Source organism: Equus caballus, chromosome 8, assembly GCF_041296265.1.
Source record: "Equus caballus isolate H_3958 breed thoroughbred chromosome 8, TB-T2T, whole genome shotgun sequence".
Lineage (NCBI taxonomy): Eukaryota > Metazoa > Chordata > Mammalia > Perissodactyla > Equidae > Equus > Equus caballus.
Window position 1 is genome coordinate 903,138 of NC_091691.1, and position 23,587 is coordinate 926,724.

At 42.0% G+C, this 23,587-nt stretch overlaps 1 protein-coding gene across 16 annotated transcripts in view; it reads left to right on the plus strand.

Annotated features, from left to right (window-relative positions):
* The window catches only part of HIRA (histone cell cycle regulator), a 90,920-nt gene that overhangs the window by 45,889 nt on the left and 21,444 nt on the right, over positions 1-23,587 (plus strand). For all 16 annotated transcript variants that reach the window (XR_011441664.1, XM_023648071.2, XM_023648077.2 and 13 more), the window contains 4 exons: positions 4,620-4,817; positions 6,710-6,871; positions 21,391-21,595; positions 21,939-22,043. Coding sequence is in view for 15 of the 16 variants with exons in the window: in XM_023648071.2 (XP_023503839.1) it covers positions 4,620-4,817; positions 6,710-6,871; positions 21,391-21,595; positions 21,939-22,043 (670 nt within the window). In the remaining variant the exon portion in view is untranslated. The remainder of the gene's footprint in view (positions 1-4,619; positions 4,818-6,709; positions 6,872-21,390; positions 21,596-21,938; positions 22,044-23,587) is intronic.

Genomic DNA, 23,587 nt, shown 5'->3' on the forward strand with positions numbered 1-23,587 from the left:
CTCTCCTTTCACCAGTTAACCCTCTCATAATCTGGCCCTTCACAGGCTCTTGGGCCAGTCTGACCCATAGACTCTGGAAGTGAGGGAGTTGAGCCCAACTTCCCACTGGCCTCAAAGCCCCCGCTTCCCACAGAGCCCTTATGCATACTTGACTCGGCCTTTAGGCAGGCCAGCAGGAGCCTGCAACAGGCCAGCAAGGGCGCCTCTGCAGGGCCAGTATGTCCTCACAGCCAGCCCACTTCATTGTTAGCAGGGCATTGGAAGACATGCCAGAGAGACTAGTCAGACTGATTTTTTTCTATTTCTTTTCCTTTTTACAGCCTTCTTTTTCTGATTATGAAAGGAATATACACACGTTGTTGAAAATATTAAAAGCCTGAAAATGTTACCAATAATCCAGTCTCTCAGACATAATCAACTGTTAGCATTTTGGTATCTGTATCTCTAGTCTTTCCCCTACTTGTTCCTGTATCTTGACCTTGCATCCATTTTAATAAATAGTTCTCTGAAGCAATGACTTGCTGGTTGTCCAGGTTGCCAGCCTGTGAGTGCACCACGATTTACTTAACCAGCCCCTTAACTGTGGATTTGTAGTCTGTGTCCAGTGTTTTGTGATTGTAAATGAATTCTTGAGTGCACCCGTGGCTGTTCCCTCAGGATACTTCCCAGAAGTGGAATTGCTGGGCGGAGGGTAGGGCTCTGAGCCACATTTTCCTGAGAAGAGAAAGGGGAGGAGTGGACTTAGTCACCGTTTGCTGTTGCCTCAACGGCTGTAGTCAGGCTTGCTTTTGTGTTGGTCATTCTCCCCAAAGCGATGTATGTGGATTCAAAGGATGATAAGGCCCTATGTGAAAGAAAGAGACCTCGCTGTCAAGGTGATTCGTTCTAGGTTTTATACTCATTCAGCCAGTCTGCTCAGGACACCACACAGTAGTCCTCTGCACTTTTCAGTGGTTCATCCATGAGCTATTCCAAATCTTCCTTGAAGTCTAAAGACACCTTCAGTCATACGATGTGCCAATCTGACCACCTCTTGTTAGGTGTGCAGGCACTAAGGCCTGGAAGGTGGAGACCTGACTAGGTGGAGCCAGAACCAGGTCTCCTGACTCCTCCCAGAGAGTGGTTTTCCTTTGGTCAAGCCTTTTTCTCATTGTGAACCTAAAAGGTAATGCCACCTGCCTGTCTTTTAGTAGGACCAAATAAGAGAAGTATGTGACTGTGCTTTGAACACTGCAGGGCTTGTGGGAGGAGTAAGGGTCCTGGAGGTGGTAGAGGTGGTGGTGTTGATGGTGGCACTTTTGTTCTGTAGATCCTTGCAAGCCTCACCTGGTGAGGAGACAGAAGTGGGTAGCATCCTACGTGGCCTTGAGCCAGTTTTGTGCCACAGGGCACATATTTCTGGCACCAGAACTTGATTCTTTTGGTCTTAAAGGCTTGTTTGCTCTCCTGACTCTCATAGTAAAACAAGTAGCAACAGAATAGGTAATTATTAGCTTAGCTAATCAAGAAAGAAAAGAAAAAGCACAAATATTTAAAGTAGAAATAAATGGGAAATAATCACAGATAAAGAATCAATCAAAAGGAGGAAAGTCTTCTTTGCTGAACTCTATGCAAATAAATTTGAAAATGAATGATTTTGAGGAAAATACAGTTATCAAAACTGAAGAATATCTGTACAGATGAATTATTATAGAAGAAATAGAGGACACTGTCAAAGAGCTAATGTACCAAAAATCATCAACCTAAGAAAGCTTCACAGGGAAATTCTAAGAAACTTTAAAGGAACAGATCGTTCGAATACTGTTGAAAATACTCTAGTTCGTGGAAAAAGAAGGAAAACTTGGAAAATCTTTTTTTGAAATGAACACATCATTTACATCAAAATGTTACAAAGATAGAATGTGATAAATTCCTCATCATTCTTGTTTCCAAAAGTCAATGCAAAATCCTAAAAAAATAGTAACAATGAGAATCTTACAGTGTATTAAAATGCTAATACATTATGACTAAGGAAGTCTTGTTTTAGGAAAGCAAGGTAGTTCAAATTTTGGGAAACTTAATTTACTTCTACATGTTAATCAAAAGAAATAAATTATATGATCATTTCCATAGATGCCCAAGATGCATTTTTATTAAATTTAACATTGTTCTGATTTAAAATTCAATTGAGGGGCTGGCCCCATGGCCTAGTGGTTAAATTCGGTGTGTTCCACCTTGGCAGCCTGGGTTCGGTTCCCAGGTGCAGACCTACACCACTTGTCTGCAGCCATGCTGTGGCAGTGACCCACATAGAAAACGGAAGAAGACTGGTACAGATGTTAGCTCAGGGCGAGTCTTCTTCAAGCAAAAAGAGGAAGACTGGCAACAGATGTTAGCTCAAGAGAATCTTCCTCAGCAAAAAAAACCAAACAACACCTCAGTTGAATAGGAATAGATAGATGCTTCCTTAACTTGACAAACTATCTTATTTCAAACTAAGTTAAAAAACTAAACAAATGTCTACTCTTGTGACTATAATCGAACATTGTTCTAGAGGTCCTAACTCATACAGTTAGTCAAGAGAAAGAATAAATTGGAAAGGAGGTGGTAAGCTTTAAATAATAATAAGTCATTATTTAAAGATGATTTGATCTACAAGAGAATCGACTGGCATAACTGCCATAGACAATAAAAGGAGACAGGGAGACGACTGGATACGACCAACATAATGAGATAAGTAGCATCAACTACCTTTAGAAGATATATAGGAAGAAATCACTTTCACTAATGCAGTACCTGGAATGGAACAAGAAATGTGGAAGATCTTTGTGAGGGAAAATTTTAAAGCCCTACTGAAAGAGCTAAAAGAAAATTCAAAGAAACAACTAGAAATGCATACCATTTATTAGCTAGGATGACTCAACATCACAAAGATGACAGATCTCTCTCAACCTATAAATGTAACATGAGCCAGTACAAATAACCACAGGATTTTTCAGAGTCAGGCAAGCTGATTCTAAACTTACGTGGGAAAATAAATAGGAATAGCTGAAATATTTCTGAAAAAGAAAATTAATCAGGGAAGACTAGCCCCACCAGAAATCAAAACTTAAAGAGCTTATAATAATTAAGGCAGTGGGGTACTGACTCATGAATAGACAGGACAATGGAATACAATAGAAAACCCAGAAATAAGCCTGAGTATTTATGAATTTTGAAGGTAGCATTTGGCACCAGTGATGAAACCTTAGCTAATCCACTAAATGGAAGTCAGGACGACCTGGTGCCCTCTGGAGACAAAGCTCGATCCCTACCTGACAACTTAATGTAAATAGCATTCTCAACGGTTCTGATTTTGTTTTAATGTTTAACTTTTTGTTGTTTAAAATTTTAGAAGATTCCATAGAATAATATTTTTATGATCTCAAAGGTAAAAAAAAAAGGTCTTCTACAAATGGCACAAAATTTAAACCACACAAAAATAACGTTTTTTTTGGCAAGGAAGATTGCACCATAAAGAGTCAACAACATCGTGGGGAAAATACTTCCTGTTCATATAAGGAATTTTTAAATATGTAAGTAGGTCTTAGAATCAATAAAAAAGGCGAATATCCAAATAGAAGTATATAAAAAATATGAACAGTTCACAAAAAAAGGAAATCAGATGCTTCTATATGAAAAAATTTCGACCTTATGACAAAATAGTTGCAAACTAAACTATAGTTAAGATACCATTTTTTGTCATATTGTCAAGTATCAAGAAATTTGATAAAGCTGTTGGTGCAGGTTTGGGGAAATAGGCACTCCCATGCCTGCCTTGTAATTTAAACCTCTAAGGAGGACACTGTAAAAGTATTTATCAATCATCAATGAACATTCCATTTACTGCTGCAATTCCACTTCTAGGAATTTATCCCATGTAATATGTGAAACAACAGGTGTAATGACGTAATTACAATAGCAAGTGTCTTTGAGCAGCTACTGTGTGTTCTAAGTGTGTGTTACACTAACAACTTTAGTCCTGACAGCAGCCTCATGGGGAGGATCCTGTCACTTTCTGTTTTCCAGATAGGAACCTGAAGCACAGAGTGGTTGAAGTGCCCAAGGTCCCAGAGCCTGTGCATGGCAGAGGAGTGAGATCTGGTTGAGTTGGCCTAGGGCCCTCAGCCTTAACACTGCAGTATCTTGCCTCCTGTTGCAGCAGTGTCTGTTACAGAAAAAGCTGAGAGAGAGCCCGGTCGTTCCTCAGTAGAGGCTGGTTAGGTAAATTATGGTACATCCATACAGCCCGTAATGAAAGGGAGACCTGCTCTGTATGCTGCATTGCATTAGTTCTGAGACCCATGTTGGCACATTTGAATGCCTCTGAGATCAGGTTGCTGCTTATAATCAAAAGCATCTGACAATTATATATGTAACAATTTTTTGTTAGCAGTACATAAAGTAATAGTTCATCTTAGATTCAATTAAACATAGTGTATGGAGTGATTTTAGTTTTCCTCTTACCTTCCTGTAACTTTGCAGATTTTCTTCCATGAAAATATACTACCTTTGGACCCAGAAAAAACTTACTTAGAATGTATCAAGTCCTTGTTGTGGTGTCTGATTTCTGAGGCTGACTTTTTTCTTCTTGACGGCAGGGACTTCTCCACAGCGTTCTTTAACAGCATCCCGCTCTCGGGCTCCCTGGTGGGCACCATGCTCTCCTCTCAAAGCAGTCCACAGCTGCTGCCCCTGGACTCCAGTACCCCCAACTCCTTCGGCGCCTCGAAGCCTTCCATAGAGCCTGTGGCGGCAGCCGGCACCAGGCCTGCAGGCGATTCTGTCAGTAAGGACAGGTGAGTGGGCACCAAGACTTGATCCTGTCCCTGGGGAAAGTTCAGGTTCAGACATAGTTTCAGAGACACTTTGTGGTCCCTTCTGTAAAAACGAAAGAGAGAGAGGTTGATTTCAGATGAGGGCCTGCTCAGAAGGGAGGCCTTGTTCAGGTGAGTCTCTGGTGCACAGGGCAGTGAGGATTTCATGTCCTGGGGGAAGGTGCAGTCCTAGGATCCATCTGCTAAGTGTGGGAACTGGTCAGTGACACATGGCCTGCTGCAGGGTCAGTACCACCTTCTGGCAAGTCTACACTGGAGGTGGCTTAGCCCCCAGTGCACTCTGTTGGTAGCATTGCTACAAGCAGGGTGCTCATGTGCTAGGACACGGACTCCCCTCACACTCTCAGAATTACATTCTCTCAAGGAGCCCGTGTCTTCACTGACCATTACTTGGAAACCAGGTGAGCATTAATAAGAGCCAGGAACTACTCACTGTTTGCCCAGCACCTGCTATGGGTTATACCCAGGCATCTTCAGGGGGTTGGTTGGTGAGTCCTCATCCCCAGGGAGTGTGTAAGCTGCTGAGGGAAGGGGCAGCCACAGAGGTATGGGGATGTCTCTTGGGGTCCCCTTGGCAGAAATGACCAGCCATCTGAGGGGGTTGGCGGGCAGGTTTCAGGAAGGCTTTTCAGAGGATACCCCACCCATAGCCCATATAAGCAAACCAGTAGAAGGGGTGGGGAATAGAGACTGCAGAAAGAGCAGAGCCCTGAGTCCCTAGCCCCTGAGGAGTGGTGGAAAAGAGGGAGAAAGCTGCTCTTCTGGGCTTCTCCCTAGTGTGGAGATACAGAAAACTCTGAGACTTGCGTCTTAAGAAGATCGCTCCAGCAGACAGTGGTGCCCCAAAATAGCCACCACTCTCGTACACACAACTAATACTATTAGATTGATTCTTCATTGGCGGGGAAGGGCTCTTGTGTTATCACACCCTCCTACTTCTGGGCTCTGCTGTCGTGGCCGTGGAGGCATGCACCAAGTGTCATGTGTCACGTCTCAGGGAAGTCTGAGGTTGGATGGGAAGAGAAGGAGATGGAGCAGCTAGACCCGTTAGGAAGGAAAGCATCCAGGAGGAAGGGTGTCTCGGGAAGGAGAGAGTGCTGGATCTGAGAAATGTTTCAACAGTTGGCCCTGCAGGTCCTGGGAGAGGAGGAGAGGGCTATGCAGGGTGCCTGCCAGGCATCTGGTGTGGGGTCCAAGGTGAGAGTAGGGCTATTAGCCTGCATGTGGTCAGTAGGAGGCACAGTGGCTTTGGGACCCAGTGAATGGGATGCACCTAGGCCTGGGGGGAAGCTGGCAAGCTCATGCCTGGGCCTCCCCTTTCTCTGTGGAGTAGAAGGCAAGGGCTGTGGGGTGAGCACTTGGAGGAGAGTGAAGAATGTGTGGTTGTCATGCTGAGGTGTGGCTGAGAATGATGTCCAGGAATAGACAGACAATGGCTTCAGGAACCCTGGCGGGGTTTTTTTTCATCAGACCCAGGAAAAGCTGATGATCGGAATGGTTTGGGTGGAGTTGCTGTATTCAGGTTGTGGAGATGGGCCTATATGGAGAGGAATAAGGGTTCTAAGAACCACTTTTTAGGTCTCGTGCTACCCTAAGAAGCTCTCAGAACAATGCAGTGGGGCATATGTGAGTGCCTTTGTTCTCAATCTCAGATAGCCAAAGTTCCAGAATTTTAACACATGAAATTGTTAAAGAAATAGTCAGGAATAGTAGATTGCATCTTGAAATTGTTTCTAGAAGTTTGATGTTTGTACCCCTTTCACTTGGCTCCAAGTAATACAAATCCCAAACGGATTCCCAAATCCTTGATGGGTTGTGCTTAACGTGCTCTCCCATCTTCAACCCACCCCCAGTGTGAACGCTACCTCTACTCCTGCTGCATCATCACCCTCCGTATTAACAACCCCGTCCAAGATCGAACCGATGAAAGCATTTGACTCTCGATTCACCGAGCGGTCCAAAGCCACACCGGGTGCTCCTGCCTTGACCAGTGTGACTCCAACAGCCGTGGAAAGGTAGGTGATGGCTACATGGGACCCTGAGAGGCTAAGGGAAGGTGCAGCCTCGGGCCAGCAGTGCAGCGTCCACTTTCCCACCAAGCAGCCTGCCCTCTCATGAGGGAGCAGACTTCAGTCCCTTTATACTCAGGAGCCCCCAGCTCCGAGGAGAAAGGAGCTGCTGCTTCAAGTGAGAAGATGGCTAGAAGGTGCCGTGGGGGAGAACACAGAGACACAGGACATGAGGGCTGGTCAGTCTGGAGGCTGTGCTGAGAATAATGTTGTTTAAATGGAGCCCAGAGTTTGCCGAGAAGAGGAGCAGGAGATTGGTTGGAGAGATGGAAGGCTCTGATACTGTGGCACTGTGGAAGTAATGGCCTTCTGCTCAGACACTGACCAGGAGGTTGAGAGCTGAGAAAAAAGTGATGGAACGGAGGTCTTTGTGAAGTCAGATGGGCTTCTCAGTTCTTGCAGGCTCTATGCTACTTGCCCATTCTCTGCACCTCCCTTCTATAGCAGCCAAGTTATGTGGGATGTAGTTGTTTATTTCTTCGAGTTGCAGGAGTCCTCCTCAGATGGCCAGAGTGAGTGTATCAGCTTCTGCTGTTGGCAGAGTTTCTCTGCCTCCTAGGAGGGAGCCTCTCTCCGAACCTGCCTCAGCATGGAGCTCACTGCATGGCCCAATGAGGCGGGGACTAGGAGAGTTAGAGGTGGGCCGGGCCACCTTTCTCCACAGGGGTCAAGGGCTTAAGTGCTGTCCTCTCAGTGCTGCATCCCACTGCGAGGCGACTAGTCTCAGCAGCCCAGGGCAGACATACCCTAGCTTATGCTACCATCAGCCAAATGCAGGGGCATTGGTCAAAGACTCTTGCACTAGCCACACAACCAGCAGGTGCCCAATGAAGGGAGCATTTGTGATGAGACCTGTCCTTGCAGTAGATGGTGTCTTGGAGCTAAAGCCAGTGTGCTGTCCCCGTGGCTTCACCATGATTGTCTGAGCAGGATTTGTTCTCCTTGGGGAATAACTCCTGGAAACCAGCTTGGGAGGACTCTCCCTTCAAGTCAGTTGCTGCATCTATACCTTGGTGTGGGAGCTTGCATGCTATTCTGCAGTGTGATCATGCTTGTGTTAGTATACAGATACTCCATGGCATCTTTTAATCTCGCAGTTTCTCTGTCCAGCAATAAGGAGGATCTGAAAACCTTCCTATTGCTAAACACTCTGAAATACTGCATAAAATGTAATATGTCTGTAAAATACATGACTAGGTCATAAGAAAGTAAGGAAAATCCCCAAGAACCAAAATCTAAGAGTGACCAAAACAACCAGAGCGGTGGGCTGGACCATACTGTAGGTGTTGGGGTGGGAGGTTACTGGCCTGGTGACCAAGGACTTGGAGTTTCAATTGCTACACAGATTCAAGACAGGGCCTTGGGCCTGAGGCATGTAGGAGGTTAGAACTGAGAGACCAGCATAAAGTCAAGCTGCTTTAAAAACTACACCTCCAGGGGCCTGCCAGTGGCCCAGCGGTTAAGTGTGCACGTTCCACTTTGGTGGCCCAGGTTTCGCCAGTTCAGATCCCGGGTGCGGACATGGCACCGCTCGGCAAGCCTTGCTGTGGTAGGCGTGCCACATATAAAGTAGAGGAAGATGGGCACGGCTATTAGCTCAGGGCCAGTCTTCCTCAGCAAAAAGAGGAGGATTGGCAGCAGATGTTAGCTCAGGGCTGATCTTCCTCAAAAAAAAAAAAAAAAAAAAAATACCTCCAGTGAGAGGGGGGCTAGAAAAAACCTGACTGGCAGGTTAAGACCATGGCCAAGAAGTTGGAATGTCAGCCTGTCCTCTGGGTTAGAGAAACAGTCTTCTGCTGAGAGTTTAGCCACAGGCCGGCCCTCACATGGATTGGAGATCACTTTAACACTACTTGTGTCGTCTAAAAATCACAAAGCTGAGAAATAGACACAAAAGGGGATTCTGGTCTAATTAACACCCAGAGGCACTTGGCAAAGCAAATGCAAATCCACTCTGCAGGGACATTCCCCTGACCCTAGAGTGTACAGTGTTCCCGTGATGAAGCACTGCCTAAGATAGACTCTGAATCCAGAGTAACAAAACACATGAAGAAACAGTGTGTTACACATAAATGTCAGTTGATGTAATGAATGGGAGGTTTAGACTTCTATAAACCTCTGATCATAGAATTGTTACCTGGAGACTGTAAAATAAGTACGCATAAAATAAAGACGTGAAAGATAAAAAGGAAAAAATGAGGAAGGATTAATATACTATCCCATATGTAAAAATTAACTCAAAGTAGATTAAAAAACTAAATGTAAAAGCTAAAACTATAAAAATCTTAGAAGAAAACATAGATGTAAATCTATATGACCTTGGATTGGGCAGCTGTTTCGTAGATAGGACACCTAAAGCACAAGGGGCAACCCTGGCCAGTTGTGATTTTCCTCAGCAGATATCTGGATTCAGGGGATAGCTGCTGTAGATCTACAGCCTGGTGCTCCTAGGGGTACTGGGTAACTACTGATACAGGCCCACACAGGCTGGAAGGTGCAGTTCTCACAGGTCTCAGGCAGAGGCAGAGGTGGGGAGACTACCGAGAGTTCTCATAGAGGTCCCAGCCATAGAAAGTTGGACAGCCTGAGCTGGGGCAGTACCAAACTAAGTGAGGTTCATGGGCCAGTGTTGCGATGAGCTCAGGTGATCAGATAATTTAGAAACTTATATGACAGTTTGACATTGTTGTGACATTCTTATTGTATTTTACAAAACTATAATTACACAAAAATCTGAAAATTTTAGAAAGGATTTTGGAAAGCACTCACTAAGGGTTTCCAGAACATCAAGCTACACACAGAGGTGGATACTTTGCCCTATTGTAGGACATCAGAAATGGGGAGTAGGCTCTAGTTTCATTGAACAGAGTCAGGGGTTTCTGGTTTTTCCCAGTTTTTTGCATGGATTGAGCTCAGGATTGTACGTATTAGCATACCTGTCCTCATTTCTATGACCTGGGTTACCAGTAGGGAGAACAGCAGAAGACAGTACCCGGAAGAAGGGCTAACAGGCCTAGGGCCTCTGCTCATACTTGCTGGTTAGCAGGGAGAAGGCAGGCACGGGTGAGGGGTCTCAGGCTCCAGGGTGGAATGTAAAAAGGAGAAAAGGAGTTCGGTGATGGTGTCTTTATCCAAGGGATTCTGTCATGTCCAGAGATGTTTATTGCAACATTGTAATAGAGAACATTTACCCAACTGCCTCAAAAGAGAAGGGTTGAGGAAATAAGCTATTGATTATGTCGACTATTATTAATATTTATGAAGATTGAAGTACTATGGAAAAATAGTTCAGATGGAGTGCTATTTGATAAAGCAGGACATAAAGTTGTATTCAAGTATAATTACCAAATAAATATAAGCAGAAATGAAAGAGGGTGTTACTACCAACTTTACAAAAATAAAAAGGATAAAGGTATTATATTTAATTGTATATCAATAAATTACATAACTTAGATGAAATGGACAAATTCCTAGAAAGACATAAACTACCAAAACTGACTCAAGAAGAAATGACAATCTGGACAGACCTATTAACAAGTAAAGTCTTTGAATTAATAATCAAACAACTACCCACAAAAAAATGCCCAGGCCCAGGTGGCTTTACTTCTTTATTCTGTCAATCATTTAAAGAATTAATACCAGTTCTTCACAAACTCTTCCACAAAATAGAAGGAGAGAACTTTTCCCAACTCATTCTATGAGGCCAGTATTATCAGGATACCAAAAGCAGGCAAAGATATCACAAGAAAAGAAAACTACAAACCAATATCTTATGAATTTGGACACAAAATCCTTAAAAGTATAGCAACATATTTAAGGAATCATACACAATGACCAACTAGGATTGATGTCAAGAATGCAGGGTTGGTTCAATATTTGAAAAGCAGTTCATGTAACACACTATCACTAGAATAAAAAACAAATACCACATGATCAGATTTGAACACCCTTTCGTGATTTAAAAGAAAAAATTCAACAAACTAGGAATAGAAGGGAACTTCTTCAATCTGGATAAAAGGCATCTTTGAAAAACCCACAAGTTACATTATTAATTACTTTATGATAAATTAATTACTTAATGATAAAAGACTGGATGCTTTTCCCCTAAGATCAGGAACAGGACAAGGATGTCAACTTTTGCCACTTGTGTTCAACATCGTACTAAAGTTTCTAGACTAAATGACTTCAGCAAGGTTGTAAGATACAAGGTTTATAAACAAAAATCAACTGTATTTCTATACACTTGCAAAGAATAATCCAAAAGTGAAATTAAGACAGTTCTACTTACAACAGGGTAGAAAAGAATAAAATACTTAGGAATAAATTTTACCAAAAAAATTGTAAGCATAAAACTTATACTCTGGAAACTACAACACATTGTTGAAAAAAATTAAAGAAGACCTAAATAAATGGAAAGACCTTCCATTGTCTTCGACTGGAAGACTTAACATTGTTAAGGTGGTAGTACTCCCCAAATTGATCTACAGATTTAACACAGTCCTCTTCAGAAGTCCAGCTGGCTTTTTAGAAACTGACAAGCTGATCCCAAAATTCATGTGGAAACTCAAGAGCCCCAAAATAGCCTTGGAAAAAAAGAGCAAAGTTGGAGGTCTCACACTTCCCAATTTCAAACCTAACTACAAAGCAATAATAATTAAGGTAGTGTGGTACTGGCACAAGGATAGACATATAGATCAAAAGAATGGAACTGAGACTCCAGAAGTAAACCCACATATCTATATACATTCAGTTGATTTTCAACAAGGATGCCAAGACCATTCATTCAATAGATAGAGAAAGAATAGTCTTTTCAGCAAATGTTGCTGAAACAACAGGATATCCACACACAAAAGAATAAAGTTGGATCCTTATTTCACAGTATATACAAAAATTAACTCAAAATATGTCAAAGAACTAAATGTTAAAAACCAAACTACAAAACTCTTAGAAGAAAATTTAGGATATATCTTTTTAAGTTCGGATTTGGCAATGGATTCTTAGATATAGCGGCAAAATCACAAGCAACCAAAGAAGAAATAGGTAAATTGAATTTCATCAGAATTTTCATGCTTTAAGGGCACCATCAAAAAAAGTGAAAAGGAAGCCTATAGAATTGGAAGAACTATCTGCTAATTATATATCTGATAAAGTACTTGTGTCTAGAATACAAGTATTCTTAACAACTCATGCAACTCAATAATAGAAAGGCTAATGATGTAATTTTTAAATGGGCAAAGAATTTGAATAGACATTTCTCAAATAAGATACACAAATGGCCAATAAGCAAATGAAAAGATACTCAACATTACTAGCCATTAGGGAGATGCAAGTCAACTCCATGAGATACTACTTCACACTGCTAGGAAGTCAAAAGACATCATAAGTATTGGCAACAATGTGGAGAAATTAGGATTTTCATTTGGTGCTGGCAGGTATGTAAAAAGGTACAGACACTTTGGAAAACAGTCTGGCAGTTCCTTAAAAAGTTAAACATAGATGTACCATTTGACCTCAAAATTCCAGTCCCATGTATACACCCAAGAGAAATGAAAACACATGCTACACAAATCCTTTTACATGAATGTTAATAGCAGCATTATTCACAATAACCAAAAACTTGAAACCAACCAAATGTCCTGTGAATTAACTGAACTATGGATAAACAGAGTGTGATATATTCATACAATGAAATGTTATTCAATCATAAAAAGGAGTGAAGTGCCGGTACATGCTACAGCATGGATGAACCTTGAAAACATGCTAAGTGAAAGAAACCAATCCCAGATGTCACGTATTCTATGATTCTATTTGTATGAAATGTCCAGAATGGGCAAATCGTTAGAGGCAGAAAGTAGATTAGGGGTTGCCCAGGGCTGGGGTGGTTGGGAGAGTTGGGAGATGATATCTAAGGGGGTGGAGTTTCTTTTTGAAGTAATGAAAATGTTCTGAAGTTAATTGTGGTGATTATACAACTTTGCGAATGTACCAAGAACCATTGAATTGTTCACTTTAAATGCATGAATTACATGGTGGTGGATTACATCTCAGTAAGGCTATTACCAAAAATAAATGCATACATACACATGTACGTATGTACATACAAATTGCAATGGAGAAGTGCATGCAGTACTGACAGTGTTTCTACTTCAACAGTACCTAGGGCTGTAGGTGGAGTTATGCACAGGCTTTTGTTCTGGAAACTTTCAAACCTTCAGCAATGTGAAAGAATAGTTCATTAAACATTTTTGTACCTTTCATCTAGAGTTACCAGTTTTTGTCATTTTTGCTAGTTTTGATTTTGCTTTTACTCTACAACACAAATGAAGAAGACATGACACCTCTCCTTCCTGCTCTGATGGGCCCTTCCTAAGCAAGGATGTTCTCCTATATAACCACAGTTCCATTATCACACTCCAGGAGGTGTCTAGTCCAGTACTTTTAAAAATTTTTCTTAATTTTATTGACTAAGTCCATAGTTTTCATTAGAGTTCACTCTTTGTTTTGTACAGTTTTATGGGTTTTGACAGATGCATAATGTCATATATCCAGCATTATAGTATCATGCACAGTAATTTCACCTCCTTAAGTACTCTTTGTGCTTCAGCTACGCATCCCTCCCTTCCTCCTCTCTGAACAACTGACAATTACTGATCTTTTTACTGTCTACAGTTTTGCCTTTTCTAGAATGTCATATAATTGGAATCCTACTATATGTCATCTTTTCAAATGGGTGTCTTTCACTTAGCAATATCCATTTAAGGTTCTTCCATGCATTTTCATGGTTTGATAGCTCATTTCTTTTTATTACCAATATTCTACTGTATGGATGTATACAGTTTGTATGTACCACAGTTTATCCATTTCCCCAATGAAGGACAGCTTCATTTCTTTCATTTTTTGGCAGTTATGTATAAATGATGTATAAAGCAGCTATAAACATTCATGTGTAGGTTATTGTATGAATATAAGCTTTTCAACTCGGGTGCGCAAATACCTAGGAGTGCAATTCCTGGATTGTATGGTAAGACCAAGTTTAGCTTTGTAAGAAACTGTCACACTGTCTTCCAAAATGACTGCATTCTCACCAAGAATGAATGATGTAGTTTGATCCACTTCCTTGTCAACATTTGTTAACATCAGGTTTTTGGATTTTAGCCATTCTGATAAGTGTTCAGTGGTATCTCACCATTTTAATTTTCATATGCTTATTAGCCAGCTTCATCTTATTTGATGAGGTGCCTGTTGAGATCTTTTGTTCATTTTTTTAATTAGGTTGCTTGTTTCTTACACTTGAGTTTTAAGAATTCTTTGTATCTCTTGGATACAAGTCCTTATTCAGATAATGTGATTTGCAAATTTTTCTCCCAGTCTTTGGCTTGTGTTTTCATTCTCTTAACAGTGTCTTTCTCAGAGAAGGAATTTTTAATGTTAATGAAGTCCAACTTAACAATTTTTTTCTATCATGGATCATGCATTTGATGTTATATCAAAAATTCATTGCCAAACTCAAGCTCACCTTGACTTCCTACTGTGTTTTCTTCTAAGTTCTCGTTTTATAGCTTTACATTTTACACATAGATCTGTGATCCATTTTGAGTTAATTTTTGTGAAAGGTGTAAGGTTGGTGTTTAGATTCGGTTTTTGCGTGTGATGTCCAGTTGTACCAGCACCATTTGTTGAAAAGACTGTCTTTTCTATGCCTTTGCCTTTATCAAAGATCAGTTGACTATATTTGTATAATCTATTTCTGATCTTTTCCATATAAACTTTAGAATCAGTTTGTCAATATCTACAGTCTAACTTCCTTGGATTTTTATTGGGGTTCCACTGAATCTCTAGATCAAGTTAGGAAAAATTGATATCTTAACAATATTGTCTTCCTATCCATGAACATAGAATATCTTGATTTATTTAAATCTTCTTTGATTTCTTTCATCAGAGTTTTGTAGGTTTCTTCATATAGAATTTGTACATATTTTGTTAGATTTATTTCAAATTATTTCATTTTTTTGGTGCTAGTGTAAATGGTATTGTGTTTAGAATTTCAAATGCCAGTTATACATTTCTGGTGTATAGAAAAACAATTGACTTTTGTATGGTAACTTTGTATTCTGCAACCTTGCTATGATTGCTTATTAGTTTCAGATTTTTTTGTTGATTCTTTGCAATTTCTGCGAGGAAAATGATGTTAAGAGTGACATCAGCATCATGGCAGAGTGAGTGGTTCCCTTTGTCTCTTCCCACTAAATTACAACCTAACAGACATCCATTGACCAACAGAAGACTCCCTACACAGCACAACATGACATCTAAGAGATCAGGCAGCTATACATCCACAGGTGGGGGTACTGGACCCCCAGGAAGCAATAGAACTAGGAGAGCAGCCCCCTCCTCCTCCTCCAGCAGCAGCAATCCAGGACGTGGATCCTCAAACAAAGCCCTCTCCGATTGCGAGTAGAAGTGAGGGTGGCCTGGCCCAGGGAGGCGGCAGCAGACCCCTGCATGCACAAACACCCACAGAGTGGTGGCAGTGGCAGCAGCTTCACATGTACAACTGTAAGCAGACAGGGCAGGAGCATCCAGCCCCTGGTGGTGGCACCCCTGACACCAACTCTACCAGCAGCAGGGGCTGCATACAAGTCTCCGTGTCCCCAAGCCCCTGCCAGTGACAGCAACACCCATGAACCCAGCACTCCTGGAACTGGTGCAGCCAGCAGTTCCAGACATCTGGGGAACAGCAGCACAGGTGGTGCAGAGGACAACAGCATCTGAGCTCGCAGAGTCACTGGAGGAACACAAGACCCAGGCAGACCAGAACCAAAATAACCGAAGCCATACCCAAATAAGAAAAAGTAATTACTACCACAAATGCAACAGCAGAATCAATTCATCAAAGAACTATAGTAACACAGCAGAATAGAAAGAAATGACTACTCTCCAAAAGCCAAACTGAAGTCACAGAAGATTATAACCTAAATGACAGAGAATTCAAAATAGCAGTCAAAGAAACTCAGCAAATTACAAGAAAACTCAGAAAGACAGTTGAATGAGTTCAGGAATAAAATGAATGAACAGAAGGAACACTTCACCAAAGAGATTGAAGCTCTTAAAGACCAAACAGAAATTCTGTATATGAATAGTACAATTAATGAGATAAAAAAAGTGATGTAGAAAGCATTAAAAATAGAGTAGACCTTATGGAGGAGAAAATTAGTGAGCTCAAAGATACAAACATAGAAATGCTTCAGGGGGAGGAGGAGAGAGAACTAAGATTTTAAAAAAATGATTAAATTCTTTGAGAAATATCTGACTCAGTAGGTATCCCAGAGAGAGAAAGGAGCAGAGAGCTTTTTCAAAGAAATAATAGCTCAGAACTTCCCAGACTTGGGGAAGGAACTGGACTTGCAAGTACATGAAGCTAATAGAACTCCTAATTACATCAATGCAAAAAGACCCTTTCCAAGGCATATAATAATAAAACTGTCAAAAGTCATGAAAAATAAAAAATATTAAGGGCAGCAGGAGAGAAGAAAGTAACTTACAAAGGAACCCCCGTCAGGCTTTCGGCAGATTTCTCAGCAGAAACCTTACAGGCTAGGAGAGAATGTAACTGTATATTCAAATTACTGAAAGACAAAATCTATCAGTCAATAATACTCTATCCAGTGAAATTATCCTTCAGATATGACAGAGAAATAAAAGCTTTCCCAGACAAACAAAATCTGAGGGAGTTCATTCCCACTAAACCTGCCCTACAAGATATGTTGAAGGGAGCCCCCCTTCCTAAAACAAAAAGGCAAAGGTTTAAAAATTTGAGCAAGGAAATAAGTAGACAAAATCAGAAAATTGCAGCTCTCTATCAGAAGGGGTTAGCAAAGACTTAATTATAACATAAAGGATAAAAGGAAAGAAAGCATCAAAAATAACTATCATCACTTCAATTTGGTCACAGATTCACAACAAAAAAGAATATCTTGTGAAAACAAAAACATGGAAAGGGAAGAGGAAAGGGATGGAACCTGCAATGGCTAATGGAGATAAGAGGCTGTCAGAAAATAGACTATCTCATCTGTGAGATCTTTTATACAAGCCTCGTGGTACCTTAAAGCAAAAAGTTAGAGCAGAGTCACAAATCATAAAGAGAAAACTGAGAAAACCACCAAACTGAAATGGCAGACAGAAATACAAGGAAAAAGAAACAATGAAAATAGGGAGCTGGAAAAAGAAAAAAAAAAGATAAAATAGCAGTAATAAGCCCTCGTACATCAGTAATGACTCTACATGTAAATGGGTTGAATTCACCAATCAAAAGACACAGAGTGGCGGGATGGATTAAAAAACAAGACCCAACAATAGGCTGTCTCCAGCAAACACATCTCAGCTGCAAAGACACAGAGGCTCAGAGTGAAGGAATGAAAGACAATACTCCAAGCAAATAGCAACCAAAAGAAAGCAATACTTATATCAGACAAAGCAGGCTTCAAGATAAAAAAGATAACAGAGATGGGCATTATATAATGATAAAAGGGATATTCCACCAAGAAGACATAATGCTAACTAATATGTATGCACCTAGAGGGCTAGCCCCATGGCTGAGTGGTTAATCATGCATGCTCCACTTCAGTGGCCAAAGGTTTGCTGGTTCAGATCCTGGGTGTGGACCTAGCACCACTCATCAGGCCATGCTGTGGCAGCATCCCATATAGAACTAGAATGACTTAACAACTAGGATGTGCAGCTATATACTGGGTGGGGCTTTGGGGAGAAAAAAAGAGGAAGATTAGCAATAGATGTTAGCTCAAGGCCAATCTTCCTCACCAGAAAAAAATTTTTTAAAAAATATATATATACACACACACACACACTTACATAAACACACCTAACACAGGAGCACCAAAGTATATAAAGCAACTCTTAACCAAAGGGAGAAATTGACAGCAACACAGTAATAGTAGGGGACCTTAACACTCCTCTTACATCAGTTGGTAGATCATGCAGACAGAAAGTCAACAAGGAAACAGTGACCTTAAATGAAACACCAGACCAGATGGACCTAGTAGATATATATAGAACATTCTATCCAAAAACAGCAGAATACACATTCTTCTCAACTGCTCATGGAACATTCTTAAAGATAGAACTTATGTTGGGAAACAAAGAGAAGACTCCAATATACTCAAATACTATAGCTTTGTAGTATATATGTTGTTGAGTTCTGTGAGTTCTTTATATATTTTGGAGATTAACCCCTTGTCAGATAAATGATTTGCAAATATTTTCTCCCATTTGGTGAGTTGTTTTTCATTTTGTCGGTGGTTTCCTTTGCCTTGCAGAAGCTTTTAGTTTGATGTAGTCCCATTTGTTTATTGTTTCTTTAGTTTCCCTTGTCCAAGGAGACATGGTATTCAAAAAGATACTACTAAGACCAATGTCAAAGAATGTACTGCCTAGATTTTCTTCTAGGAGTTTTGTGGTTTCAGGTCTTACATTCAAGTCTTTAATGCAGTTTGAGTTAATTTTTGTGTATGGTATAAGGTTATGGTCTATTTGCATTCTTTTGCATGTGGCTATCCAGTTTTTCCAACGCCATTTATTGAAGAGACTTTCCTTTCTCCATTGTGTGTTCTTGGCTCCTTTGTCAAAGAGTAGCTGTCCATAGATATGTAGTGTTATTTCTGGGCTCTCAGTTCTGTTCCATTGATCTGTCTGTTTTTCTGCCAATACAATGCTGTTTTGATTACTATAGCTTTGTAGTATATTTTGAAATCAGGGAGTGTGATACCAGGTTTGTTCTTCTTTCTCAGGATTGCTTTGGATATTAGGGGTCTTTTGTTGTTCCACATAAATTTTAGGATTCTTTGTTCTCTTGTGGTGAAGAATGTCACTGGCATTCTGATTGGGATTGCACCAAATCTATAGATTGCTTTAAGTACTATGAACATTTTACCTATTTTGTTCTTCCAATCCATCAGCATGGAACATCTTCCCATTTCTTTATGTCTTCAGTTTCTTTCAATAATGTCTTATAGTTTTCAGTGTATATAGGTCTTTCACCTCCTTGATTTAATTTATTCCTAGGTATTTTATTCTTTTTGTTGCAATTGTAAATGGGACTGTATTCTTGACTTCTCTTTCTGCTAGTTTATTATTAGTGTTCAGAAATGCAACTGATTATTGTGTGTTGATTTTCTACCCTGAAACTGCTGTAGTTGATTATTTCTAATAGTTTTCTGGTGGATTCTTTAGGGTTTTCTATGTAGAGAATCATGTCATCCACAAACAGTGAGAGTTTTACATCTCCGTTTCCAATTTGGATCATTTTATTTCTTTTTCTTGCCTAATTGTTCTGACCACAACCTCCAGTACTCTGTTGAATAAGAGTGGTGAGAGTGGGCACCTGTGTCTTATTCCCGTTCTCAGAGGAATGGCTTTCAGTTTTTCACCATTAAATATGGCGTTGGCTGTGGGTTTGTCATATATGGCCTTTATTATGTTGAGTATTATTCTATACTCATTTTATTGAGAGTTTTTATCATATATGAGTGTTGGATCTTGTCACATGCCTTCTCTGCATCTATTGAGATGATCATGTGATTTTTATTCCTCATTTTGTTAATGTGGTGTATCACACTGATTGATTTGCAGATATGGAACCATCCCTGCATCCTTGGAATAAATCCCACTTGATCATGATCTATGATCCTTTTAATGTATTGCTGTTTTAATTTGTTAATATTTTGTTGAGGATTTTTGTTATCTATGCTCATCAGCGATGTTGGCTTGTAATTTTCCTTCTTTGTGTTGTCCTTGTCTGGTTTTGGTATCAGGGTGATGCTGGCCTCATAAAATGAGTTGGGAAGGCTGCTATCCTGTTCGATTTTTCAGAATAATCTGAGAAGGAGAGGAATTAAATCTTGTTTGAATGTTTGATAGAATTCCCCCCAAAAAAATCTGGTCCTGGACTTTTGCTTTTTAGGAGGTTTTTGATTACTGTTTCAATTTCTTTGCTTGTGGTCAGTCTATTCAGATTCTCTGTTTCTTCTTGATTCAGTTTTAGAGAGTCGTATAAATCTAAAAATTATCCATTTTTTCTAGGTTATCAAGTTTGTTGGCATATAACTTTCCATAGTATTCACTTATAATCTTTTGTATTTCTTTAGTATCCATTATAATTTCTTCTCTTTCATTTCTGATTTTATTTATTTGAGTATAGCTATAGACTGTGTTTCATTTTGTTTTTTGTCTTTGTTTTGCCTCTATCATGCCTTGTAATTTTTTGCTGAAAACTAGCCATAATGTACTGAGTATCAGGAACTGAGGTAAAAAGAGCTTTAGTATGAGGTTTTGTATATCTGGGCAGGAGTTAAGTTGTGTTTACTGTTTCCTGTAGTGTAGGTGTCAGAGGCTTCAACTTCCTCCAGTGTCCTCATTTTTGTGTCCTTGTTGTCTTTGAGTTTCCGTAGAAACTCTTTGACAAATAGAGTCTATCCTGCGTCTCTCTTAGTTATAATCTACTATTATTATACTGGAGCCCTGTTGATTGGGTGGTAAGATATTGGGGAGAAGTGTATGTGTATGTAAAACTAGGCTGGAGTTGGTTAATTGCCCCTTCCCCAGGTCCCATAAGGCTCCAGTAAAGTAGTTTCCCTTAAGGACAGTCTTTTGTTAAGGAGAACAGAACTCTAGGTATGTTTCAAAATAGTTAATTTTCTCCTCCTCCAGCCCAAGCATAGGGGGAGTACTCTTCACCCATGAGAACCTGGTGAAGCTTCTGGAGGTAAAACTAACAAAAATGTGGGTGCCCTCCTACCACTGGGCCCCCAAGAGTTTTAACTCACAGGCCAGCCCACAGTCAGCGTCCAGTAATGGATCAGTTATCTTCCCTTTAAGTCTTCCTGCTGGTTAGGGCTCCAGGGGCTTCTGCTCCAGCTGAGCTGTGGTTTTGTCTGGCCTGTCTCTCCCGTTCTCAACCTACTTCTCTGAGGGATCTAACAAGAACTGTGGAGGGGCCGGCTCCGTGGCTGAGTGGTTAAGTTCGCACATTCCGCTTCGGTGGCCCAGGGTTTTGCCAATTGGGATCCTGGGTGCGGACATGGCACCGCTTGTCAGGCCATGCTGAGGCGGCGTCCCACATGCCACAATTAGAAGGACCTACAATTAAAATATACAACTGTGTACTGGGGGAATTTAGGGAGAGAAAGCAGGAAAAGAAAAAAGAAGATTAGCACCTGAGCTAACAAATGTTGCCAATCTTTAAAAAAAATTAAAAAGAGCTGTGGAGTTCAGGTTTTCAGCTTTCCTCTTATCTTTAAGATGAGAATGACAGCTTCCACACGTTTGCGTGTTAGAGCAGAAACCATGAGTCCACTCCTACTTTATTATTTATCAACTTTTTAGGATGAGTATGGATTACCATAAAATTAATAGTCATATGGAAAAAGCCATGGGTGTCTGTGTTCATGCAGGTTGAAGGAACAGAACCTTGTGAAAGAGCTGAGGCCCCGGGACCTCCTGGAGAGCAGCAGTGACAGTGATGAGAAGGTCCCTGTGACCAAGCCCTCCTCGCTGTCCAAGCGAAAACTGGAGCTCGAGGTGGAAACGGTGGAGAAGAAGAAGAAAGGGCGGCCTCGGAAGGACTCCCGGCTCATGCCTGTGTCTCTGTCTGTCCAGGTGAGGCCAGCACATCCATGCTGCCTCCCGCAGCCCAGCTCGTGAGCTCAGTGCTGGAGCCTGTGTGTGCCCAAATGGGAGAAGGGAGGCCTTGCATGCTGTGGTGGACATCCTCAGTGTGGGAACAGCTGGCTTAGACACGCACTGCCCTTCAGACCTGCCCTCAATCCACCCAGAGTCCTTGAGCAACTCCATGGCCTTGGCTACCTTGTCTGTAAAGCAGGGAATTACTGTAGCCTTCTGCCCGGGGAACAGGCCCAGCTTCACCTCTACGTGACACAACTTTACCTGACACTGCCCTACAGAGCTGGGGCGAAGCTCAGGGACATTTCTGCTCTTGCAGTCCCCAGCTGCCCTGACTGCAGAGAAGGACACCATGTGTTTGTCTGTACCAGCGCCTGCACTGAAGCTGCCCATGCCGGGCCCCCAGAGAGCATTCACCCTCCAGGTGAGCAGGCTCCCACCTATCCCTCCCCAGTGTAAACCCTGAATTGTCACAGACTTAAGGCTGCTTTCCACTGGCTCTTCGTCACCTTCTGAAGGAAGTTGTAGCTTATCAGGGCAACCACCCAGTCTTTAAAGATTTTATGTTTTTTCCTTTTTCCCCCAAAAGCCCCCTGGTAGATCATTGTATATTTTTAGTTGTGGGTCCTTCTAGTTGTGGCATGTGGGACGCCGCCTCAGCATGGCCTGATGAGCGGTGCCATGTCCCTGCCCAGGATTTGAACCGGTGAAACCCTGGGCCGCCAAAGCTGAGCATGTGAACTTAACCTTTCAGCCACGGGGCCGGCCCCCAACCACCCAGTCTTATTTGCAAGATTGCCATCCTCTTCCCCGGGGACCCCCTCACTCCCCCCATCTCCACACCTCACAGTCCCTGCTACCATCTTCTGGATTCCCAGCTCCTTCTCCTAGAAGCCTCTTTGAGCTCCATACTCAGCCCTGGACAGCCTCATACTCGGTGCCCACTGGACAGTGAGGTAGTTGTCTATCTCCCAACCAGCCCACTGGCCCTGTCCAGGGCCAGGCATGGAGTCATTATCCAGGCTGTTTGAATTCTTGGAGTGGAAGCTTGTAACTGTGTGCTTATTCGAGTCACAGTTCTAGAGCAAATAATCCTTTATTCCCAGAGGCCCTCTAGTCACTCAGTCCAGGCCTTTGCACACGCCATCGCCTCACATACTTTGTACCTCAGTTCAGGTGCACATCCTTAGGAAACTTTCTAGGACCCCACATGCAGGTCACTTCTCGCTGGCCACGCACTGCCTCAGCCCAGGCTGGTCCTCATGTGGTGCTGGAGAGCAGGTGTCAGCCCTTCCCGCCACAGGTCCTCCTGAGCCTAAACGTAGGGACCACATAGTTTGTTCTTGTAGCTGATGTGAGCAGAGGCAGGGCACGCAAACCCTCCTCCCAGACTCCTCCAAGCACTCCCTGGGGGCTTCACTGCTGAGTGCTGCTTGGGGCTGTTCTTGGTTTCTAGGGGCCCACGAAGGGGGGCCAGGCTCTCAGCCACAGCTGGCCCTCCGCCCAGCTCACCCACTTGTGTAACCACACAAGTACAAACTGTTCAACCATTCTGATTGGTTTTCCATACGGAATATCTGGGAATCAGCTCCCTGGAAGCTCAAGCTGCACCCATGTGAGCCAGACACTGCACTAGGCGCTTCTGTGCGTGCTCTTCTGGGGACGCTCCCATGAGGTTAGTCTCAGATGAGCAGACTGAGGCTCACTACTGGAGGAACTAGAGAGGACCTTGGGGTTTTCTAGACTTTTCCTCCAGGCACTGGCACAGGCTCTATTATTGCCGCACACTGCGATCTTTGAAGAGCCTTCAACTGGGTGGCAGGAGACCCACATCTCACTCCCAGCTCTGTCCTCAGCTGGCTGTGGTCCTTGTTTGCAGTGTGCTTTTGGGCAGGTGACTTGCCTTCTCTGTGTTCTCCCTTGTGAGACGAAGTGGTGGAATTAGGAGGCTTTGGGGTCTTTAGCTCT